The sequence below is a fragment of the Terrapene carolina genome, unplaced genomic scaffold (genome assembly GCF_002925995.2).
Source record: "Terrapene carolina triunguis isolate 2854851 unplaced genomic scaffold, T_m_triunguis-2.0 Scaffold58, whole genome shotgun sequence".
Taxonomy (NCBI): Eukaryota; Metazoa; Chordata; order Testudines; family Emydidae; genus Terrapene; species Terrapene triunguis.
The window spans coordinates 799,772-825,306 of NW_020664409.1; the positions used below are offsets into that span (position 1 = coordinate 799,772).

Sequence of the window (25,535 nt, forward strand, 5' to 3'; positions counted from 1 at the left end):
ATGCACTTGGTCACATGGGAGCTCAAGGGCTGTGTGCTACAGACCTGGAGCCAAGACCTAAGTATATCTTTCTCGGCCAAGCAGAAGGGGGTGGGGGAGCAAACTCCTTTTTACTCCCCTGCTTGGACAAGTAAGAAGGGGCACAATCTAGCCCTAAGTGATTTACCTGACGTTACGCAAGGAGTCAGCGGCAGACCTGAGATTAAAAACAAGAACTTCCAACTCCATGCTCAGACCACTAGACCATGCTGTCTCTGGGTATATGTCTACAGTGCACTCTCCTTACAGTGGGGTGTAGAGTACATACACTGCACTCTTCCCTAGCATGGTATAAATAGCAGCGTTGATGGTGAGGCACTGCTACGGTGAAGAAAGACACACCTGCACCCTTGGGTATATACCCTACACAGCTATCTATACTCCCAAGCAATGCCTCCCCCATCTACTCTGCTATTTTTAGCAATGTAGTGCCCCACTGCCTCCTTACTACTAGAGCCTTGTTCTGTCGCTGGATGCTGCCTAGCCTTTCCCCGCTACCTCCCCAGTGCCAGAGCCTTTCACTGATGTGTGTAGCTACACGCTGCAGTGTGGATGCAACTTGCTTTTAATTGTAGCATGTAGCTAGACATACCCTACACGCTGCTGCCAGTGGTGTGTTGTGTAGACATAGCGTTGTGGAAATTGTAAGGCTATCCGCTTGTTCTAAAAATGTGTCAATTCCATGTAATTGCACAGGACACCCACTTTCAGGAGCAGTTCAGTGAATTACAGAGACGATGTGCGTACTGAGCAGCAATGGGGAGATTGCTCATCCAATGCATGGTCAGACTGTCCTGGTGCTGCCCAAGGGGTGCTGGAGCTCTGCACCACCCCTTGCAGAAAGCTTTGCCAAAGTGTGCAGTCTGGGCCTAAGTTAATTGGGTCATAACGACACAATTTTTTAGTTCCTGTAACGGAAATACAAGCAGACAACTGAGTCTACCTGATGTCAGTTCATGAGACCGAGTGTGATTTCATTCAGCCCTAATATCTATCTGTTTTAGGATTGTCTGTGGCACCCATTGCTATAGTATGTAAGCATCCTAGAGTATGCACAGCTCTCTCATCTCTAGGTTTGTCAGTATGCAAAGCACACTAAATAATTATTGTCTTTGTTTCAGCGTGAGAAGGCTGCAGTTCATCAGCTGGAAGAAGAATATGAAACCGTGCTGGTAAGCACAACGTTGGTTTACCTCTGACATGTTTGGAATGCGTGCTCTGTTGGATAAATTGCTTACAGTTGATACAATAAGGATAAAATAGCCTCCTGTGCAGAGGCCCAGCACACAGCTAGTGCACCTTGCCAGTCCCACTTCAGCCCAATCTGCAGAGGGGTGAATTTCATCCTCACGGTTTAAGAGGCAGGTTGGATTTTAAAACATAGATGCTGACAGTGTCTAATTTGCACTTTTGTACCGTATTCGTTTATGCATCTTGTTGACCTGCGTTCCACTTCCAGGGGTCTGTTCTGCTGTTGGCATATGAACATAACTCCCACTAGCAGTAATGGGACTTAGCGGGGGCAGCAGGAAAACTGACCCCTTCATTTTTAGTCTCTCTCTTTTATTTATTTATTTTTTTTGGTATCTTTCTTGCCTGTGAGATTCACTCCCTACTATTTGCTGCAGTGGTACCTGAAGTTCACTACTCTCTGATCTACAGCAGATTTGTCCCTTGGTGGGCTCTGCTAATGGTTGTACCAATAAAAATCACGCATTGTGTTCCTCTTTAGATCAGTGGGGCTTTCTTGAACTATTTCCTCCTTTTGGAAGTAAATAGATGCACCTCTTTAACAACCCAAACTCGCTCAACAAAACACATACAAATACTGAGTCATGCTGTTCTATTTATGCTTGAACCAAATGTTTTCAGAGGCTGATGACTTCCGGATCCCACTACTTAATAAATCCAGACACTTTGTCTATTTTCAGCAGTTGTCTTGCAATATATTTTTTGTATTAATTTTAAAAGAAGGTGCATTTTGTGATTCTGATTTTTTTTTTTTTAACCTTTTCGTTTTATTGTTGGTTTTCCTTGTAGAGATCCTCCTTTGAGAGAATGGATCAACTGCGTCAGTTTCAGAACCTCATCCAAGCCACTAGCAGAGAGATCATGTGGATCAATGACTGTGAGGAAGAGGAGCTTCTGTATGACTGGAGTGACCGGAACACAGATATTGCCAGGAAGCAGGAGGCCTTTTCTGTAAGTTAGTGCCAAAAACAACCTCCCTGTGGACTTTTCATAATAAATCCTGATGACGGGGCACTGCACTGCTCAGGAGACTGGTACTGTGTCTGAATTCCTTCACTTTCCAGGTTGCTAGTTTGTATCTGTGTGTGGTGGGTATTTGAATCAGGATTGGATGTCTTTCTAAAAGATAGGCTCTAGCTAAACTAGAAGTCATGGGCTTGCTGGAGGAATCACTGGTAGATATTCTATACCCTGTGCTAAGCAGGAGGTCAGACTTGATAGCCATAATGGTCTTTTCTGGCTTTAAAATCTGTGACTCTCTGGTGCCCTTTGTGATATGGCTTGGTGACCTCAGGCCAGTTCCTTATGGACTGATGGCCACGTCTAAAAGCCCCACTATTTCCATTAGCACTTCGTTGGTTTCTGCACAGTTTGCCAACAGATCACATGGACATAGAGAAGAAACTACTGTCTCACCTCTATTGATTGTCTCTTGGCACACAGGGAGTGTTGGAAAAGATGCTGCATTTAGACAGCGAAAGACACACAGTGACAATGCAAGCTTTCTCTCCCAAACACCACATTCATTTAAAGAAGAAAACAAAATGTACAGTCCTGAGCAGATACTTTTTTAGTCCTATTACATTAGATTTTGCAAGGTGCTGCAAATTTTCCTTTGATCACTGCACATAGACAGTAAGAGCTAGAGGGTGGCTTTGTTGCCCTGCAAAGGGAGCAGTGCAGAGCTGTACATCCCCAGGAGTAGCACTGGAGGGGTTGTTCTTTTTACAGTTTTTTTTTTTTTTAATGGACTGTATTAATATATCACTTTGAATACATAACATATAATTATTTAATTTTTATACGCTCGTAGTTTTCTGCAGAACTTTTTCAGCCTTTAACGTTTTTTGGAAACTCTTATTAAACAAGATAATGACATGTGATTGTTAATTTGCCTGTGAAGTGTTGCTTAATGCTGTGCTTTGAATTCACAGAAACGCATGAGCCAGTTGGAGCTTAAAGAAAAAGACCTCAACAAACTTAAGCAAGAAAGTGACCAACTAGTGCTCAATCAGCACCCTGCTTCTGACAAAATTGAGGTAGGTTATGCTGTTTGGGATTAAACCCGATCCCATAGTTCTTCTGTGAGTGAAATTCCCAGCGAAGTGGAAGGTCTGTAAATTAAATTCCATATTTGTATGGCAGCTCCAGGGAGACAGGAGATCAGGAAAACGGATCATTTTCCTAAAGGAAGGGGGGGGGGGGGGGGAGGGTGTTTAGAAAATTCATGGTTGGTCTTAAGGCAATATTTAGGTGTATCCTAAATTCCTTCATCTCACATGGATTGATTTATATGAGACATAGTTAATTGTAGCTAGGCATCTCATTCTTGTTGTTCTGATTGTTTAGCTGCCCAGGTTTTGAAGGTAGCCACGCCTCTCATTGAGGGATCATTTAATCTGACTGTAAGCACTTTCTCCAACTAAAATCTAGAATGTAAATCAGTAGGTAGGCCAGGACATTTTTATTTTCACAATTTGGAATACATTGTTTTGTCTTATCTAACATTTAAAGAGACTCCATCAATTTGAAAATAACATTTCTGTCTGAAAACATTAGAACTACTATAGTTACAAGTAACACCTAAGAACACTGTAACTGAAAAGCTACTGGGGAAAAAAAGATTTTCCTTTATTTTTCAGATTGTCAGATGCACAAAGTAAGCAGTCCTTTATAGAGAGGAAATGGTGAATATTGACTTTACACAGTCATTTAGCTAGTCAGTTGCTGCCTTGCTGAAAAGCGGAAAGTCACTCACAGTTGCATGTATTTGCAGTAGCAGACCCTGCCTTTGTAGGTAGTTTAAAGAAAAAGAATCATGTTCTAGGCTTGAGGTGAGTGGAAGATCGGTGCAACGAATCATGTTCTTTTTTTAAATTAATGTTTGTAGGCATACATGGACACACTGCAAACTCAGTGGAGCTGGATTCTTCAGATCACCAAATGCATTGATGTTCATCTGAAGGAGAATGCAGCATACTTTCAGGTGAGTTCTGGTGTTTGCAGTAAAAATGCTCTTTGTGTATCAGAAGTTTTATTTCTCTTCATTTATACTTCAAGCTTTGTATAACGTTTTTTTGAAAATGTCACATTTCAAAAAACTCAATTAAATTACTATCAATTTTGAGTAACAGAAGACCATGTTCTCTGGCCCTTCCTGGAGTAAAATTCCCATTGATTTCAGTGAGTTTTGCTCAAGTAAGAACTGCAGAATTTGGCCTGTTGATTTGACCAACAATTCATAGGAAGTTGGCATTTCCCTTACTTCTGTAGTTGATTAAAAGCATGAACTTTGTCCCTAGGTACCTGAAAGACATTTTTCCTATGTCCAAATCTTCATAAATTCATATAGTTATGTATCAAGTACCCAGTAACATTATATTATTGTTTTATACACTGCAGTTCTCCATAATGTAAATTGGGATTCTCATGTTAGATAATGATTCTGATTCCTTTTACTTGTGAAGATACCCACCGCTTCTTAAAGGAGTAGTTTTTGAGAGTTCTGTGTAACTGAAATCACAATCCTTCTTTGTAGTTTTTTGAAGAGGCCCAATCCACTGAAAACTACCTGAAGAACCTACAGGACTCTGTCAGAAAGAAGTACATATGTGATAAGAACATGTCACTCCAAAACCTGCTGGAACAGATCAAAGAACTTGAGGTACTGTCACACCTTGCAGATTTCATTAACAAATTATGGGCCTGCTCCAATTGAAATCAATAGCAAAACTCTCATCGATTTCAGCAGAAGCAGGATTGGGCCCATTTTGTGTACTAATGCATGCAGTACTCTAGAGTATAAGACAGAATGACACTACCTTGGTGGATCTTTCTGGTGATGTCTCACACATGGGTCAGCATCATTTGAGTTTGTATTTCAACTCTTCATAGGCAACTTTGCTGAACATTGTGTTATGTTATATAGTGTGGGCCCAGCTCATTCCCAGGTGTAAGGCGTGCGAGAAAATAGAGAGAACAGACATCAGATGAATCTGTAGGCACCAAAACAGATTCTCTTCCTTTCCCTCCAAAAAAGTATAGTATGCTTAATAAAGGATCTAACACATAATTTTATATTGTAGTAGTCTCCCTGGCAAATCTTAAGACTTGAAGCTATATTTGACTTAAATGTTTGTTCATCAGGAGCTGGTCATACAGTCCTGACTTACTCCTTATTCAGTGAAAACAGCCAATGATTTTAGTAGGAACTTGCCTGAACAAGAACTGAGTGAAGATTCAGGAGGGTGTTGTTTGATTCTGAGAGAATGCATAGTGTGCTAGGCTCTTTCCATTTGGCCCCAAGCTTTTGCACTTCACTTTAAACAAATCATAGATCCAGATAAAACACTGTGGGATGCCTCAGTAGCTGGCAGAGCTGTAGAAATACTTTAATTCACTTACAGCCTTTTAAAAAAAAAAAACAAAAACAAACCTACAATTTTTTCATAGATCAAATTGAGGTCAATAGAAGTTTTGCCACTGTCTTCGGGGAGAGCCAGATGTGGGCCATTGTGACATTAATACAGATGTGTGAATGAATATGGTTTCTTTTTTTTTAAAAGAAGTGTTAAAATACAATTTACCTTTCCAGAATGAACGAGAGAAAATTCTGGAATACAAGAGGCAAGTGCAGAACTTGGTGAATAAGTCCAGGAAGATTGTGCAGTTGAAGCCTCGTAACCCTGACTACAGGAGTAACAAGCCCATTATCCTCAAGGCCCTGTGTGACTACAAACAGGATCTGGTAGAGTACTCATTACAGATTGAGAATGAACACTATAAAAAGTAGAGCTGACCAAATAATTGCCAGTGAATCACTGATCTGACAAATGTAACCTTTAATCCTCTCTTTGTCAAGATTGAATGTTTTGAATTGATTTGAATCTTTCTGAATAGTTTGCTCAAATATTCGTAACTGTACTGCGTCACTTAGTTGTCATTGGTCAGAGATTGCATGCTATTGTTTCTGTTCCCGATTGGATGAATTCACAATTTGTTCTGGAGCAGATATTTACACATGCAAATGTAAAGTTCCTCTGTGGATCAGAGGGCCAGCGCAAGGTTCTTCACACCACTCAAATGCTGGATAGGAGCTGATGAGGGGACTGCAGGTGGAGCAGCCATTGAGGGGTGCCTGAACAGCCTTGCATGCTGTGGAAAGGGTCTCCACACCAGCCCTGTATTGGCTGGTGAGGAAGGACAAGATGGAGTGGCCCTGTATTCATGACTGCACAGTGCCTGAGTAATTGGGCTGTTCACTGGGGAGTTTTTTGAGGGCAAACAGAGGAAGGAATCTTCCCTTCCTGGATGTAGGAGGGAGTGGAGATGCATTGTGGCCATGACTGCAGCCTCAGGGCTGCAGGAGCTCCTGGCAGACATGGATGGTGGATCTAGGTAATTATGACCCACGAGCACGGTGCTTTGGGAAATGACAGTGAGGCACTGGGCCTCCTTACGCCACCATAGGAAGTGGGTTAAAGCCACAGACCACCCCCCCCGGTTAATGGTCTGTCCGTCTTGCCTAGAAAACCATATTTTGCTTAAGCTTAAGAAGAATATTTTAAAAAATAATTCTCCTGCTTTACTTACAGAAAACTGTGCGCAAAGGAGATGAATGCATACTGAAGGACAACACTGAACGCAGCAAATGGCTTGTGACTGGCCCAGGGGGAGTGGATATGCTGGTGCCATCTGTCAGTCTTATTATTCCTCCTCCTAATCCATTAGCTGTGGATCTTGCTACTAAGTGAGTTACTGACAAGATTCTGAATATTTTGCCTAGGTTTGGGAAGAGTCTGTTTAAAAAGCCCTGCTTTATAACTTGGGCATGATCAGGCACAGGAGTAAAGGATCAGGCCCCTTATTTGTAGAAATTCACCCCATGGATGAAACTTGGTGCATACTAAGAACATTTAAAAATCAGACTGAAAAAGAAATGTCTGTCTGCATCCCTGCTCCCTAACCATCTCAGCTGCCTTGGAGCCATTGGCCACTGACACAGATTAGAGTGGACCACAGGTTACTCTAATTTGTGCCAGGGATTGGCCTGGTGTGAAGCAGCTGTAGGACTGGGAACTTCCCCTCTGACAGCCACACTGAATACTCCTGGACTGCAGTTGTGGATCTGGCCTGGAGAGTCTGAATCGTCTTCAGTCAAAACTTTTTGTGGCTTTTGCTGATTTGTGTCACACTTCTAACATCACTTTAATGTGGCCTGCCTGGGCGGGGGAAAAAATGGATTGTGCCCCTTTGTTTTCTTCTTCGTCATGTGTAAAAGCCTTCTTCCTTTTCACTAGTAGCTTCACATGTCCTCATGATTAAAATACATTGTAGAACTTGAAATACTACCTGTAAATTAATGTGTACTGTATTTTCTGGTTTAAAAATAAGCAAAAGCTAATTGACAGAGATCATTTCTCAGAGGCCAGTCTCAGCACACAGCTAGACAGGCTGGCTGGAGTTTCTCAAACTAATGTTTCTGCGAGGGGCAGGAGGCTTAGAAGTTCTAACTGACTGTGAAATCTCTTTTCCCATCTCAGGATTGAGCAGTACTATGAAGCTATTCTGGCTCTGTGGAACCAGCTATACATCAACATGAAGAGTCTGGTGTCCTGGCACTATTGCATGATTGACATTGAGAAAATCAGGGCTATGACTATTGCTAAGGTGGGTATTTAATTGCCCTTCGCTATGATGGACCAGTGGTGCTCAGCCTTTTCATACAGCTATGCCAGTTGACTAGACTTCTTGCTATACAAAGCAGTGCTCACTATGTCCCATTCAGTTGTCCCTCTAACACACACTAGAATGTGGGGTGCTCTAAACTCCCAGTACTGTGATTTAGAAAAGCCTAAACTCTATCTCAGGTTACAGCATGCATATTAGTTAGAGCCTTGCGTGAATACAAAACTTTGAATCCACATCCGATTCATGAACCGCAGAGATGGTAAACAATACAGCTGCATGCACGGATGCAGATATCCTTGGATATAAAGCAGATAGCTATGGATTTGTAGGGCTCTACACATTCATATGGTAGGAGAACAGTGGGAATGAACTGGGGTCCGGAACAGCAATTCATCATTAAAGTGGGCCAAAGCTCAGAAAATCAGTCACCAAAAGCCTGAAGTACTAGTATTGCCACTGACCACACATACTGTACTGGCACTGGTGTCACATGTAGTCATGTCTAGAACCACTGTGTTAGACTTTATGACTTTGTTGTGCAAGGGACTATAGATATATAAAACCTTTCATTCTATTAATGGAGAAGCAAAACACATTCCTGTTTGACTGTGGCAGGGATGTACTGGAAGATTAGCAAGTGGGAAAGTTTGCCTTTTGGGTCCTTTCATAGCCCCCGTTTCATTATGTACTGCTGGTACTGATAGGTGCTGAGGTGTGAACAGCAGACCCATTCAGTTACCACCAAACTTTGGCAGCCAGAGAGTGAATGTGTCTGCTCTACAGAGCACTCACTTTCAATTATAGCTAGGCTGGGAAACTTTGTTCTAAAGTGTGCATCCTCTATTGTTTTATAGCACAGCTAGGCTAATATATTTCCTGGTGATTAACTTATCACGAGCCTGCTCCAGTTGTTCCATTTTTAACAATTTCTGCATCTTTGTTTTAGCTGAAAACAATGCGCACAGAAGATTATCAGAGAATCATAACTGATCTGGAGATCCATTACCAAGAATTCCTTAGGAACAGTCAAGGCTCAGAGATGTTTGGTGATGATGACAAACGGAAAATCCAGACTCAGTTCACTGATGCTCAGAAGCACTATCAAACCTTGGTTATACAACTGCCAAATCAACAACGGCCGCAGCAACAGCAGCAACAGCAGCAAGGTTTGTTGTCTGTTTTTTTTAGTGATTGAATGTATTTTTTTTTTTCATGAAAATATTTATGTTTGATCTCTCTCTTTGGCTAGGCCTGATCCAGTGTCCTTTAAAATCAATAAAAAGACTCCTTTTGACTTCACTGGGCACTGGATTGGGCCCCTACGGGCACACGAGTAATTAAGAAAATCCGCTTAAGATGTGTGCCTAAGAACCTCTATTGCTTCTCTCAAGAAAACAAAACTGGATGTGCAATAGTTTGCCCAGAGGAACAAATTGTGTTCTCAGTTACACTGGTGTGAATCTGAACTTATCACAGCAAAGTCAGTGGAGATGCTAGCACAAATGAGAGCAGAAGTTAGCCCATATTGTGTATTTACAGTGATCGGAAAGTAAAACCTCATTGTTGCATTTTTTTAATATAGCCTTTTCTTTGTGGCACCTGATTTTTTGTTTGTTCTATTACAGCTGCATAAGAACAAATGAAGGTTTGGGATCTTAATTCCACAAGCCAAATGAACTGTTAGGTCAAATTGTTATTGCCGTGACTTTGCATGTTAGCGCTTTGACAGGTTTCATATGCCAATGGTTATCTCCTAATATGTTCTACAGTGGTAACAACTGAAATCACTCAGTTGGATGCATCAAAACCAGTTCTAATTAATGAAAGAAACCGGGAACTTGAGAAGCAGGAGGCCTGGCTGCTGACAGAACTCCAGAAACTTCGTCGGCAAATAGAAATCTGTGAGATGCGTATGGTGCAACGAACCCCGCTCAGAGTGGATCAGGGGGCTTCCCACAATTTTTCAGTCAAAATAAATGAGTTAGAGGTAAGTGTAGATGTTTTTCCCGGAGCCTTTCAGTCCCAGTGTGAACATTTCCAGCAGACTCTGCTGTACTGCATTCCAGATCAGCTAGGAAATAGCTAAATCCTGTTCTTTTCTCTGGGTGTTTGTGAGTGTAATTGAGAGAAGACATTTTTCAAGTGGGAACTAACCGTAGTTTTATGGATTGGATTTTCATTCTTCCCTTGGGGGATTAAACAGAAAGAGACAACAATCTGATTTTAGAAGCAAACTCTATTGAACTAGATGCAGGCCCCCCTGGCTTGTAGCGTGGACGTGGGTTCACGTTTTGCACACGCGCAAAAGCAATATTAACATCTTCCTGCCCAGATAATCCCCAGAGGCAGCTGTAATCTGTGTGAAATGCAGATTGGATGCTCCATGTTTATAGGCTCTGTCCCTGAATTTTCCTTCCATTGCTTTGGCTGCAGCAGACCTATGGGCTACGAACTCTGAACGGGGGAATGGATCAGAAAAGTGACACCTGGCAGTTCCCCTCCTGACCATGACTTTTTGGGCATGTGCCTGTTCATAGCCTGAATTGGGCCCATTGTGTAATGATTAAAAATATGACCAGCTTCAGTTAATTGTATAAGACTGTACTTCAGTGTCCCCTTTATGCAAGATACCTCAGTGGCTCAGAAAGTGATAAGAAAAGAAGCTGGTTTTCTTTTTCTGAACTGACTCATTTTTCAAGGGTGAAATCCCCCAGGGGCATGGAGGCTGCAAAGGCCTCCAGAAAAGCAGGACCATGGCAGTGCTACTGTAGGGGGTTGGGCAGTGCCGAAGCAGGCACTGTTTGTTGTTGGTCCCTGTAGAGCTGAATTCCATGTAGCTCAGCGTAGAGCAGGACGGGTTTGGGGGAGGAGTGGCCAGTGCTTCTACACTTTTTGTGCTTGTGCATAAAAGTGAGTAGAGCTGTGCCTAGAGGTAATAGGTGAATATTATTAATGCAGGTTGAGGACCCTACTTTAGTCCTCGCTGAAATCCATTAGGTCAAGTGAAATATTTTGGAGGGAAGATTAGTGGCATATACAATGCAGAATGTTCATCTAGCCATGAGAAATGTATCTGCATAAAACAGACATCTTTCTCTCTCTCTCTCTCTTTCATCAGGGTATACAGAATGATTCACAAACAATGTCCGACACCCTCAACAAGCATAAGGACCTGCTGCCCAACTTCAGAGGCTCTGAAAAGTATGTCTATTTGCAGTTGGAGATAACTAACTTGTTTCAGAAACTGGAAAATATTAATGGTGTCTCTGCTGGCTACTTAGACAGGTAAGAAAATAAAAGTTATAACAACAAATCATGAACTTTAAACATTTTCCTTTCTCTTAACTAGTCCCATAAATCCCATAGATTCCCTTAGTCCAGAAATCTGCTTTTGTTTATCAATAAAAAACGTTATTTTATGTGGGGCCTTTCATATGACTATGTAACAAAGCACTTCCTAGAATTAATATTCTAGGCGTTGATCCTGCAGAGTGGCCCATGTGGGTTGGCCCATATACCTATGTGGACTTCCATCTCAGTTTCTGAAAGAGTCTGGTGTAGCAGGGTTTTCTTTGTCACAGGCTCCCCCTTTTGACTAATAAGATACAGTGAAATTATAGTGGGTTTAGTGTGTGGATGCTGGGTGATGCTGGTGGCCTGTGATATCCAGCAGGTCAGACTAGATGATCTGGTGGTCCCTTCTGGCCTTAAACTCTGTTCCTGTAAAACCAAACAGCATCATTTTCCTAGATTTATGGATTTATTTTGGGTCACCTTGTTTATTGCAGTTTGAATGCGCTGAGATCACTGCTCCAGGTTATTCTACAAGCAGAAGATGTGATCAAAGTTTTTGAAGTCAGACTCACCGAAGAGGAAACGGTTTCTTTGGACCTTGATAAAGTGGAGGCTTACCGAGCCTGTCTGAAGGTGAGAGGTTAAATGCCTGCTGAAGTGCTGTATTTCCTGACATTCCAAAGACGCGGGGGGGGGAGATCCTCAGCTGGTGTAAATCGGCATAGCTCTGTTGATTTTCAGTGGAACTATGCTGATTTATGCCAGCTGAGGATCTGGCCCTCTAGTGTTTAGGAAGCTTCACAGGGTGATATTTTAGCTTTCCTGACATCTCAGGTATGACCAGTTAAATCATAGTGTTGTGTTAGCCAGTGACCTGGTCCTGCAACAGAGCTTACCTCAGATCTTCCACTGAGAGTTAGGCACATGCAACCCCTCAGCTGCAGGGTTGGACCCTACGTGAATAGGTATCATCAGCTTTGACAGAAAACAGAGTTTGATTAAATGCTTTTATAGCTAGAGATTATGAATATTTATGGATCCTGTTGTAACTGTTAGGGACATTTTTCACACACTGAAATTATATTTTAGATTCCTGGTGACTTTCAGGAATAAACCCTGTGGGGGGATGAGAGGGGACTCCTATGGTTCACTGAGTAACAGGGTTAGTGTCTCCTAGATTTACTCCCTAAATACCTCTTCTTAATCAGTCTTCTAACTGAAGATGTCTGAAGAGTGCATGATCGTCCATAGGGGATGAGCTACGCTTCTGAGGCATGATTGTGCAAGCTAGGGATGGAGCGGCAGCCTCTATTATGAATTTATTTGGATTTGATATCTTTTGTAGGTTTAAGTTACTCGCAGTGGACCAGGTCCATAAGTGGAAAAACTGCTTTGTGCTTCACTGTGGGTAGAATCTGGCTATAGAGCCAATTTACCTGGCATTGGGATGATCATCTTCTAGTAGAGTATACATTCCTGCTCATCTTCTAGTAGAGTATGCTGCTCTTCTGTTCTACTGCTGTTGTAGTGGGGGGAAAAAAGGGTGTGGTCAGAGCAAAGGGGGCGTAGTTGGAGTACCCTTATACCACACCAATCCACAGCTATAGTTTCAGCCCCTTATGGCCGTTTGCAGCCATTGTAATTTAGAGCAGCCCCAAGGCTACTTGCACTTTCAGCCAGAGACGACCATTGAATAGAGCAACCCTAGGATTGGGGGAGTGCAAAGGTGGACTTTACTTGCACAATATGCAGTTTGGTGAGACCCCAAATTTATTATTATTAGATTTATTTATTTTTAATGCATGATCTTCTGTGGGTTTTTTTTAAAGTTTAGTATAAAACTAATCTAAAGAAAAAGGTCTTGTCATTGTTTAAAGATCCGCAAAGATTTTTTTTAAAAAATACAGTTAGATAAAAAGTATTTGACAGTATTGTGGCCTGATCCTGTAGCTGTTCCATGTACAGATAAATCCTCTGAAATTAAATGAGACTCAGGTGTAGAGCAACTGGAAGAGCAGTTTAAAATCCACCCTTTACCATTTAAAAGAGCTAAGATGGTAGTCACAGACAATGAGAGCTCAATTCAGGAAAGCACGTATGTACATGCTTAATTTTAAGGTTTCAGAGTAGCAGCCGTGTTAGTCTGTATCCGCAAAAAGAACAGGAGTACTTGTGGCACCTTAGAGACTAACAAATTTATTAGAGCATAAGCTTTTGTGGGCTACAGCCCACTTCTTCGGATGCACATTAAGCACATTCTGAAGTCCTGTTGACATCCATATGGTTCAGTGCTTTTCTGAATCAGGGCCAAAATGCTTAAACCAACACTAATAACAGACTATACATACTATAGAAGGTCAAGACCTGGTGGGGAACTAAATGTTTCATTGTTTTCTCTCACATCCAGAAAATGAAAGTAGACCTAAACCAGAAAAAGCCATTGCTGAACACCCTGGAATCTGAGCTGCAGAAAGCAATGCAAATCCACTCTCAGTCTTGCCAGGCTTATGTTCTTTATGATTTGGACCTTGGGAAGTACACTGACAAAGTCAACCAGCTAACAGACCGTTGGCACAGGGTAGAGAAACAGATAGACCACAGGTTTGTCTATATTTCCTAATAGTTCTCTTCCCCTTTCTCTCCCCCCGTCGTTCTTGATATTGTGATAATCATCATGTTGTAGCTAGAAGGAAAACAATGAGCTGATGTAACCAGCATTCTGGTAATTTTGGTCTTCTCTGCTTAGAGCTTGGCTTTTTGGCAATGGGAGAATTGTCAAAAAATGAGCTAAGCACACTTTAAAGGACACTGTTGGGTAGGCCAGGTCCAAAATGTAGAGTTTTGTTGGGGGAAGGGAAAGATTTATATAACCTAATATGGAAATAAATGTTTTTAGGATTTTTTTTTAAATGTCACTAAAAATAGTTGATTGTTTGGATTTAAAACATTCCTGTGTAGTGTTTTGCCACTTGAACACTGCAACACTGTGCTAGTGTGTGAGAGACAGAAAATGACACTGACTAGAAAAAATGAAACTGATTAATCTGTATTCATTGTTTAGGTTGAATAAATTGGGGAAAAAAAATAGAACGGCATAAAGAGTAAAAAGGAAATTAGATTTTTTAAATAATTTTTCACTTTTAATATATTAGAGTCAAATCCTGAAGTTGTTACTTCAGGCAGTGGTGCTGGAACAATTTTTATAGTGGGGATGCCGAAGGCGGAAACCATGTATTTGGGTGGTTGTTACTACTTCAAGCCAGGGGGTATGGTAGCACTTCAAGCACTCCTAGTTCCAGCACTGATGACTTCAGGCCAAATCCTGCTCTCAGTTACAGTAAACAAGCTTATGCTGATGTAAATCCAGATAACTGCATCAGTGGTCCTGATTCTTGTCATACTTAAGTCTGATCAAACCCTTGCTTCCTCCCCATGTCACTCTCTCTCTCCCCTCCTACCCCCCCCCCCAAAAAGTAATCGGAGTCTCTCCAGTGACTTTGGTGGGAATTAGATCAGGCACTTATATGGTATCCTCACACAAAAGTTAGGCAGCAAAATCCATACGGGGCAACTAAATAAGTGGTCTGATCTTTAGAGGTGCTGAGAACTCACAATTTGCAGTGACATCTGAAAATAAGAGCAGTTATTTAGATACCTAAATATGGGTTTAGATGTAAATTTCAGCATACAAATTTGAAAATTTTTACCTTAAATCTTCTTTCAGCAGCTGCTGTTGTTTTACCTCTTGTAATAATGAGCACAAAGAGATGGGATTGTTTAAACATTTGAAAATTTGTGAAAAATGAGACTGGACTTTTCACATTGATGGTTTTTCTTTGTTTTTTCTAGATCATGGGATCTAGAAAGACAGGTCAAACAGCTGAAAACTTACCGTGATTTTTACCAGGCTCTGAACAAATGGATCTGTGATGCTAAGCGCAGGCAAGATGCTATTGAAGCTGTGAAATTAGGAGATTGCAACACCATCATGAGATATTCACATGAGCAGAAGGTACACAGCACCTTACTGCAATGTGTTCAGTGAACCAGATTTTTAAAATGTATTAATTGTGCAGCAGTGTTGTCTTCATAGTAATGGCCTGTTTTGAGTTAGAATATATTTGCACTACCAGAAGAACAAAAACAAGACAGGCAAAAGATTGCCTCAGGGTTTGTATGGCATCAGTTGAAAAGTTGATTAAACTTAGCCACTTAAGAAATGCAGCAACCATCCTGAGATGCTCCCCATTAGTGACTTATTCCTATTCTGAAATGGTGTTATACCTAAACATGGAAAATAGACTCTTCTTCTTTTTTGCCACTTCCCTCTTTGGGGCGGTGACTTCAATAGCTGTCTTCCAAAACTCATGATTGTACGCATGGCTGTCATGCAAGTTGGTCTCTCTACGGTCTACTGATATCCAGTCTATGTACTGAGTCTTTGGCCTCCCCCTCGGTTGTCTTCTATCTGCGATCATTGCAAAGGCCATCCTACCACTGTAACTCTTAAGTCCTAACATGGAAATCAGACTGACCTGTGTATTTTCTGGGTGTTATTCATAAGTATGACATTGTTAGGATTGTTACTTCTATGGTAACTGTCCTCCTATAAATAAGGTAGATAACTGACAATCAAAAAGGATATTAGAACATATAGATTGGCCATGAAAACCATTCTGGAAGTACTGTCCTCCAGCTCTTAAAAACGGTGACTGCCACAACCTGAGTCCTCGCTGGTGAGTTGAGTGTTTAGAAATACCAGGCATTTCTGTGCCAACTCATCCCTGCTCAAGTAGAGTCTAAGTTTGCGCTCACAAAATTTCCAGCCTATTTTCAGGAGGGGGGAAAAAAAAAAAAAGCCTGGAGCCCAGTGTGCCCCATAGAGTTCAGGTCAGGAATGGTTTTGTCCTTAAAGCATTCAACTGGGACTCGGAAAGGCTACGTTCAATTCCCGTCTCTGCCACTGATTTTTTTATGTGACTTTGATCAAGTCACCTATAGCCAGACTGTGAAGCTCTTCCTCATATTGGTGAGCACTTACTGTCACAAGTAGTCCCATTGAAATCCACAGTGCTACTCGTGAGTAGCTGCTCACCATTGTGTGTAGGATTTCACAGTTTGGTCACCAATCTATCTGTGCCTCAGGGCAGGTCTATACTACAGCCTTAGGGGTGTGAAAAAGCCCCTCCCCCTCAAGTGACACAAGTTTTGCGCTGTCCACACTGGTGTTATATTGGCAGGAGACGCTCTCCCGCTGACATAGCTTCCGCTTCTCGCCGAAGTGGAGTAATTATGCTGATGGGAGAGGACTCTCCTGTCAGCATAGTGAGTCTTCACCAGATGCTTTACAGCAGTGCAGCTGCGCTGACGTAGCGCTGTAGTGTAGACTTGCCCTCAGCTCTGTATAAATGGAGGGCGCAAGGCAGTATTACCATCCCTACTATGTGCAACAGCACAGCCAAGAATTGAGCACAGACCCTCTCAGCACGCCCACCTACTGACACTTCCTTACGCGTCACCTTTGAATTTAGTCCAAGGGAGTCTAATTGATATAAGTTACGTGATAAGTACAGCCGGAAAATCCAGTAAAAAGAGGGGTTTTAATGGGTGTTAGCTAAAGTCAGGCACTTCCCAAATTCTGAGGTCCTTACTCAGTTGTTACTCAGTCGTTAGGCAAGTTTCCATCGATACCAATGAGAGTTAGTCCGTGGAAGGCCTGAGGAACAGAGTAAGGATTTTAGGCTTAAGCCATTTATGATTCCATCATATTATATTGCAGTCACCCTTTCAAGAAAGCAACAGGCACCTGCTGTTCTCCTCAACAAGGGAGAATCTTGGCAAGTGGAAGTGCAGTAATTTTTAAAATATATTTTATTGTTTCCTGGACAGAACTTGCATAGTGAAATAACAGGAAAACGAGACAAAGTGGAGGAGGTTCTCAAGCAAGCAGATCTGTGTGCAGCTGCAATTAAGGTACTTTTACTCTAGCACTTAAACAAGGAATGGCTTTTCACTATGTGGACCCCCTCCTGCAGTTTTCACTTAGCTCTTACTCAGGCAAAACTCCCACACTCACCTCTTTCAGACCGGACTGTATGTGAAGAAATTGCTAGTGTAAAGCACTTGGGGAAAGCAGAACTTACTGAAAGCAATTTGTACCCTCAGTTACTTGCATATTTAGGGCCATCACTTCCTTTCATCCCAGCATGCAGCTCCCACTGACTTCTGCTGGATTTCTGAAGGAGGATCAAAGGCACTATATATCCAGACCAAATTTTCCAAGTCACACATTAAAAGGGTGGGAGTGGATGAGAAATCGGGGGCTTCTGGGTTGCTTTGGGAGGCAGGGCCAATGGCAGTGCAGATCAGGGAGGAGGAGTATACAATAGCCACAGAGGTCAAGAAAGATCCACAGGGGACAATAATGGTGATCTTTGGTGATCCTTCTATGTGGCTTGCCTTTGTCTCCATGTTTTGCCCAGCCCCATCTCGTGCTCTGCAGTAGTAGCTCTGTTGTGTCTGGCACGTGTTCACACCCCTTCTGTGATGTAAAAAAGGCACAGAGGAGGTTATTCTGTTAATGCTCTAGGGCAGGGGTTCTCAACCTTTTTCTTTCTGAGGTCCCCCCAACATGCTATAAAAACTCCATGGCCCAGCTGTGCTACAACAACTATTTTTCTGCATATAAAAGCCAGGGCCGGCATTAGGGAGTAGCAAGCGGGGCAATGCCTGGGGCCCCACACCACACAGGGCCCAGTGAAGCTAAGTTGCTCAGGCTTCAGCTTCAGCCCCAGGTGGTGGAGCTTGGAGCGGCGGGGCTTCAGCTTTCTGCCCTTGACCCCCGTGAGTCTAATGCTGGCCCTGCTTGGAGGACCCCCTGAAATCTGCTCACGGCTCCCCGGGGGCTTCGGACCCCTGGTTAAGAACTGCTGTTCTAGGGGAAAAGGTGACAGAACAATTGCACCCAGGAGTCCCTCCACCTAACTAACCATGCCAAACACACACACAGAGCCAAACACCTTTCCCCTCTGCGCAGCGCGCGCACACTCTCATCTGAATCTCCTCTGCAGGATTCAGGCTGATCAGATTCCCCCATACTACATAAACAGAGGAGTGCATATAGCCTTTGACAGCAATAAATACTTGGGTACAGTTCTAAAAATCTGGACCAGGAGAGGTTTCTCAGCATTCATTAAAAATGCATTGTGTTCTGTTCCCATCCTTACAGGATTATGAATTACTGGCTGCTTCCTACAGTTCAGGATTGGAAACGTTGCTCAACATACCTATCAAGAAGACTATAGTTCAGTCACCTGCAGGGTTGATTCTTCAAGAGGTACATTGCCTTTTTCCCCAAGTTCCTTGTAAACTGTATTTATTCACATGAGATGTTTCGGCTGAAGCTATCCTGCTAGATATGCTGCTGAATCCTAATCGCTAGCACTACTGCTGTTTAGGGTCTATGAGCATTTCTATTAAGCCAATCTGGACTCTTAAGGGAAAATCCTTTCCATCGTGCCATGCCTGACTTGCCAGACTTTGTGCAGGAGAGTTCCAGGGGGCTGAGTGGATGGATCCTCCTGTGGAGCAGCAATAGAGCTGCTCACACACAGATGTGCATAGTTGATGGATCTACATTGTCATGGATCCAACATCCTAATTCTTCCTTCTGGAATCACCAGATCTCCTTTCACATCCTTGTGTAGCGAGCCCCCTGTGCAGTGGAACCGCACCGGTTTCACTGTGTCCAAATCCCCCTTTAGATGCAGAAAATGAGAGAGAAAAGTTCTGTGCCATCATTACTGCTTCACTGTAAGAAATGTTACATTCCATCGTATATCGAAAAAAGTTAGAATATCGTGGCGGCTTCTATTTGTAATGTTTAACTTCAGCATGTCACCACTGAAAAGATAACGTGGTCACAAAGCATTTTTGAATCCGTTGCATTTCAAAATAAAATTAGAAGTGTGAAACCTTCCTCTCTTATCCTAGGAGCAGAGCAGAAATCAGTGGCTAAAACATAGAAGTGTTGTTTCATTAAATCTCCCTAATCAGCTCTTAGGGCAGGACAGGGATATCATTTCCATTTTACAGGTGGGGCACAGAGAGGTTAAGGGTAACATTTTCAAAAGTGCCTAAGTCACTTTTGAAAATGGAACGTAGGTTCATTAGTCACTTAGGTGCTTTTGACACTTTTACCTGAACTTGCCCCAGTCACACAGGAAATGTATGGTGATGCGGGGAACTGAACCCAGGATTTCACACCACATCTGCAGTGGGGCAAATGGATATTGGAAAAAAGAGGCATAGTCTTCTCAGAAAGGGGCATTTTCACTTCCCAAAGTCTCCTAGGGTTATTGGGAGTTGTTTGAAGGCAGAGAATTAGCTCCACACTCTCTAAATCAATGTTTCTTGGAATATATTTAAACCATTTAAAAAATCCTGAGCCCCTATCTGGTCTCATACAGCTTTCTAATATAGACTGACCATGGTTCTGTTTTTATTTTCCAGGCTGCAGAAATTCAGTCTCGGTACATAGAGCTTCTTACAAGATCAGGGGATTATTACAAATTCTTAAGTGAAATATTGAAGAGCATGGAGGATTTGAAGGTAACCTACTTGTTTTATTTCTGGTACTTTCCATTGTCACCACAGTATCTGACAGCAAGGTATCTCTGGTCAAAAGCTTTTTCCCTTAGTGAAATGCAAAACAAAGTATTGGAAAGGAAAAAACACCCTGGATTATATCAATAGCAAGCTAATGAATGCTCACGGCACACTTCTGAAGTAGGCAAATAAATTCCATTCTCCCCGTTTTAAAGATGGTGGTAGTGACTTGCAGGGCCAATTTTGAGGTGATATAGAAGCTGGTGTATATTAGACTTACATGTGAGGTGGGAATAGCAAAAGTACCCAGCACTCGCCTAGTAGGTCAACCCTGACTACTTCTGCAAACCACATCCCCATTCTGTGGGCCTGAGTCTGATCTTATGTCCTTTTGCAGTGTTGTGATTCCACTGATTTTTAGTGGCGTTACTGTTGATGTGATGCATCATGGTGAGACCAGAATCAAGCCCAATTCAGAGGTCATGTGTGAGGAATGTAAGGTATATGTAGGAAAGTGATTGATTGCAAATATAGTGAGCCCATTAAAGTGAGCTTATTTAAGGGAACATGTGTGCCTTTTGGGAACACCATCTCTGAAGGAGCTCCCTGGAGCACAGGGGGAATGTGCCCACTTCTACATTTCTTTAACGGCATATAATCCACTCACTCTGCTATACTAGTCCTGTTCTACAGGCCAGTGGAGACAGCTGGGATCCTACATCCACCCTACCTCTTTTGGGGCACTGTGCACCTGCAGGAGAGGGGGCGGTATGAATCTGGCAAAGATTTTGTCATGGATATTTTTAGTAAAAGTCATGGACAGGTCATGGGCAATAAAGAAAAATTCATGGAAGCCTGTGATCTGTTAGTGACTCTTTTACTAAAAATATCAGTGACCAAATCAGTTGCGGGGTCTTCACACCACCTCCAGTGGCTAAACAGGTGCAGGGGCCTTCTCGGAGCTCTGGGGGCTCCCATCCCCTGTGGGGGCTTGGAGCTCCAGGGTCCCCCCACTGATGCCGGCGGCAGGAAGCTCTGGGGTAGCCCCGCCGCCCATGGCAGCTCTGGGGTATCCATGCCAGGTGGCAGGGGGACCCTGCAGCCCCTGGTTGCCTGGGCTGAATTCATGGAGGTCGCTGGAAGTGACAGATTCCGTGACCTCTGTGACCTCCATGAAAGAATTGTAGCCTTAGGTATGAACAATATCAGTTGCTAGTAAATTCTGGGTAGAGGGGAATTTAAATGTGTTTGAAACTAAGATATTTCATTCATTCCCAACAGCATGTGGCACTGGGAGCTTTGATCTTGCCAAAACAAAAAGCCAAATTGTGCCACCTATACTCACATCAGGTAGAATCTTACTCTGGAAATCATCCTATTGATTTTGCAGAGTAAGGTACTAGGTACTACTCGGTGTGAATATGGGTATCTGAATCTGTCCTGATGCGATTAAATAAAAGTTTTGTGCATTGTTGGGCATGTTCCTTACAGTTGTTGGTTTTTAAGATGTAATTCATGGGATGGGTTCAAAATAGTTATCACAGCCCATTTTTTCAATTTTTATCCCACAGATGAAAAGCACTAAAATTGAAATGTTAGAAGAAGAGCTCAGGCTTGCCAGAGATGCAAATTCCGATAATAGCAACAAGTATAAATTTCTGGAACAGAATCTGCAGAAGTTCCAGGTGGACTGTTCCCAGCTCAAAGCAAAGCTCATGAGTCTGGAGGAGTTGAAGAGACAAGCTGAGATGGATGGCGGTTCTGCTAAGCAAAACCTGGACAAATGCTATGGTCAGATAAAGGATCTCAATGACAGGATAACAAGGCTGACTTATGAGATTGAAGATGAGAAAAGGAAAAGGAAGCAGATGGAGGATAGATACGAGCAGCAGAAAAATGACTATGACCAACTGCAGAAAACAAGACAAAATGAGAAAGATAGCCTGAGCTGGCAAAAGTTAGAGTCTGAGAAGTTTATCAAGGAGAAAGAGTACGAGATAGAAAAGTTAAGGGTTCTTCTCCAGGATGAGGGCGTACGGAAGAGGGAATATGAAAATGAGCTGGCTAAGGTAAGGAATCAGTTTAACGAGGAGATGAGTAATTTAAAGAACAAGTATGAGACTGAAATTAATATTAAGACGACCACAATCCATCAGATAGCTTCCCAAAAAGAAGATGATACAAAAAGTCTCAGAAACCAGTTGGATAGACTGGCAAGGGAGAACAGAGACCTTAAAGATGAGATTGTGAGACTCAATGACGCCATTTTGCAAACAACAGAGCAACGAAGGAGGGCAGAAGAAAATGCTCTTCAGCAGAAGGCCTGTGGTTCTGAAGTGTCACAGCAGAAGCAACAGCTGGAGCTGGAGTTGAAGCAGATAATTCAGCTGCGTAATGAAGACAACTCAAGGTATAAGCAGGCACTTGAGGAGGCTGCATTAACTATCCAGGAAAAGACAAAGGAGCTAGAAAGATTAAAGATTCAGCTTCAGGAAGAGGCTAAAAGCCAATGGCAACTTGAAAATGAATTGGCTAAGGTAAGGAACAATTTTGATGAGGAAATTATTAGTTTAAAGAACAAGTACGAGACCGAAATTAATATCACCAAGACTACGATTCACCAGATTACTGTGCAAAAAGAAGAGGACACGAGTAGTTACCGAACACAGCTTGACAATGCCATGCGAGAAAATAGGAATTTGTGTGAGGAAATTAGGAGACTGAAGAACACAATAAGTCAGACAACAGAGAACCTTAGAAAAATAGAGGAAAATGCTCAACAGCAGAAAGCAACTAGCTCAGAGATCTCACAGAAGAAACATCAACTGGAGGTTGAGCTAAAACAGGTCATTCAGATGCACTCGGAAGAAAGCATGCGATACAAGCAGTCACTCGATGATGCGGCAAAGACAATTCAGGAGAGAAACAAAGAGATTGAAAGACTGAGAAAGTCGTTTGAAGTGGAAACAAGTAAAAGGAAAGACTTAGAGGAGGAAAATAAACAATTACAAAGAGTTCAGTTTGATCTGCAGAAAACTAACGTCAGTGCGACAGAGACGATCAACAAACTGAGGATCCAGGAACAGGAACTGACACGACTGAAAATTGAATATGAAAGAATTTCACAAGAGAAGAAAGGGAAGGATCAAGAAAGTGCAAAGTTGCAAAGCACTACAAAAGACTTGCAGCTCCAGAAACATAAACTGGAAGAGGAACTTTGTAGGTTGAATAAAAACGCAATGGAGGAGTCTTCCAAGAGGAAGAAAGTAGAAGAGGAATTAGAAAGTATGAGGAGATCTTTCAGAGAGCAGTCAGTTAAAATCACCAATCTCACTCAGCAGATAGAGGAAGTGTCCATTGTAAAGAAAAGGAGTGAAGATGACCTTAAGCACCAGAGAGAGTTATTAGATGGTCAAGTAAGAGAAAAGCAGAGATTCATGGAGGAGATAAGAAAATACACATCTGAGATTGAAACTTTAAGCCACCAGTTGGTTCAAGAGCAGGAACACTTAAAACAGGCTCACCTCCGAAATGAGCACTTGCAGAAAGCTATTGAGGACAAAAGCAGGAGCCTGAATGAGTGCAAAATAGAAATCGAAAGACTTCAGTCTCTTACTGAGAACCTTACCAAGGAACACTTGATGTTAGAGGAAGAGTTGCGCAATTTAAGATTGGAATATGATGATCTAAGAAGGGGCAAAAGTGAAGCTGATGATGAAAAAAATGCTACTATTGCTGAACTAAAGAATCAACTCAAAACAAGCAGCAAGCAAACCCTGGAACTTCAGGGGCTGATTAATGATTTACACAGAGAAAGGGAAAATTTGAGACAGGAAATTGAAAAATTCCAAAAGCAGGCTCTAGAGGTATTCACAAATATTTGATCACGACTTTACTGTTTCTCCGATGTTATAATTGACTCCAATGGCTTTTTGAATCCATTTAATTTACTCTTTGCTGTTTAATTATAATTGAGATTCATTTCCCTTTTAAATTTGATTTTTAAAATAGTCAGATCCAGGTCCCTTTTCTAGCTCCTCCGCACCCCTGAAGCAGTGTCAATGGGCCATAAAGCTATGCTACCCATCCAGCTGAGGCTTCCCCCAGTGTGAAGGAAACCCTAGCTTTGTGCTAATCCCCACTTTACAGCCACAGGGGAAGAGGGAGTATCTGGATTGCCACTGTGTTTCAGCTGTGCCTACACTTGGGGACTGTTTCATCCAGCACAAGGGAAAACAGTCCGGAGACTATTGTAAATTGCACCAGGCGCTGAACCAGCTGCTAGCCCCAGAACTGAGGAGCCGCAAAAGTGGCTTAAGAGGCTTTGCCCCCTCTCCTCAAGTGGGTTGAGCATATCTTTGGCTGCAGCTAAGGATTAAGAGTAAAATTCAAAAGTGCTTATGTGACTTAGAAGCTTAAGTGTCATTGCCTTTCAATGGGACTTGGTACTAAGCCACTTGGGCTCCTCTGAAACTTTTACTACGAGCCCATATTCCCCAAAATATCCATGATATGTGATTACAGAGACAATTTTAAAATATGGAATTTTATCCTTCATTCTTTTGCTTGGTCAATTGCCAAAGAGCAGTTTCCATTTATTACATGTACAAGTGAGCATTTATGAAACCCTATCTACTGAGCAGGTTTGAATCTACATATATTATATATACAGTAATAGAACAAATCCACATCTGTATTGCTTTGTTTTCCAGAAAGTAATTCTTCTTTAAAATCTGTGTGTGTGTTTTTATATATATGGTTGAATATATGTGTAAATAAATATATTACGTATACACCACTGTATTACATGATATATTTATGCATGTATATGTAACTATGAAATACATAGTTATGATCTACTATCTGTCAAAAACATCATTCATAACTCTGCCACTTTGCAGTTTAGTTTCACGTCTTCTGTGCTTATTTCAAAATATTTTTCTATTACATCCATGATTTTCCCTATACTTACTCTCTGTAATCTTTTATTATATCATCCTCGGTATTTGTCTTCCGATTCTGTTCTCAGCATCGTTCTTTCCCTTTGTTTTTCTCTTTTTAAACTCCTAATATTGTTTCTCTCTTTTCGGTCAGTCGGTCTGTCTGTCTGTCTATCTATGTCTCTACTCAGAAACACACACACACACACACACACATATATGTTACATACATAGTTTATTTAATTTAATACAGTTGATGCATATAGAGTATGCATTCTATATATCTCTGTGCACATGCATACGCATACGTTAAGTGACATTAAATTCATTAAAATTTAAAGAAATTCAAGTAAAAATATTTGGAACTGAAAATAAGAAATATTGACAAGAAGAGGAGGCCTAAGTAAATGGAGCTATGTTCATTTTCACCAGCTGAGGATCAGGCCCTTTATGTGTCTGTGTACACTGTACATATATAGTATGAGTAATAGTAAAAATATAGTCAGAAGGTAACTGATCACCATAAAACCAAGGCTTCCCTAACCCACAGACAGAATTAAAAACAAGACAGTTAGGATGGGATGCAGTACAGTCTATAAGCGAAAAGTGGGTCTGGGGCACTATGTGCTAGGTGCTAACAGAAATGTTTTCAGAGAAGGTGTCAGTGTATATTAAAACATAGTCATAATCTTGGATACAGCATAGGGATATTCA

At 41.9% G+C, this 25,535-nt stretch overlaps 1 protein-coding gene across 1 annotated transcript in view; it reads left to right on the plus strand.

Moving 5' to 3' along the window:
* The window catches only part of DSP (desmoplakin), a 48,977-nt gene that overhangs the window by 19,449 nt on the left and 3,993 nt on the right, over window positions 1-25,535 (plus strand). The window contains exons 6-23 of the mRNA XM_024206778.1: window positions 1,161-1,211; window positions 2,080-2,241; window positions 3,225-3,329; window positions 4,181-4,276; window positions 4,829-4,954; window positions 5,885-6,037; window positions 6,885-7,039; window positions 7,833-7,959; window positions 8,927-9,146; window positions 9,750-9,967; window positions 11,099-11,265; window positions 11,769-11,907; window positions 13,682-13,875; window positions 15,124-15,286; window positions 17,164-17,247; window positions 18,503-18,610; window positions 19,786-19,884; window positions 21,453-23,747. Of these exons, the coding sequence (XP_024062546.1) occupies window positions 1,161-1,211; window positions 2,080-2,241; window positions 3,225-3,329; window positions 4,181-4,276; window positions 4,829-4,954; window positions 5,885-6,037; window positions 6,885-7,039; window positions 7,833-7,959; window positions 8,927-9,146; window positions 9,750-9,967; window positions 11,099-11,265; window positions 11,769-11,907; window positions 13,682-13,875; window positions 15,124-15,286; window positions 17,164-17,247; window positions 18,503-18,610; window positions 19,786-19,884; window positions 21,453-23,747 (4,662 nt within the window). The remainder of the gene's footprint in view (window positions 1-1,160; window positions 1,212-2,079; window positions 2,242-3,224; window positions 3,330-4,180; window positions 4,277-4,828; window positions 4,955-5,884; window positions 6,038-6,884; window positions 7,040-7,832; window positions 7,960-8,926; window positions 9,147-9,749; window positions 9,968-11,098; window positions 11,266-11,768; window positions 11,908-13,681; window positions 13,876-15,123; window positions 15,287-17,163; window positions 17,248-18,502; window positions 18,611-19,785; window positions 19,885-21,452; window positions 23,748-25,535) is intronic.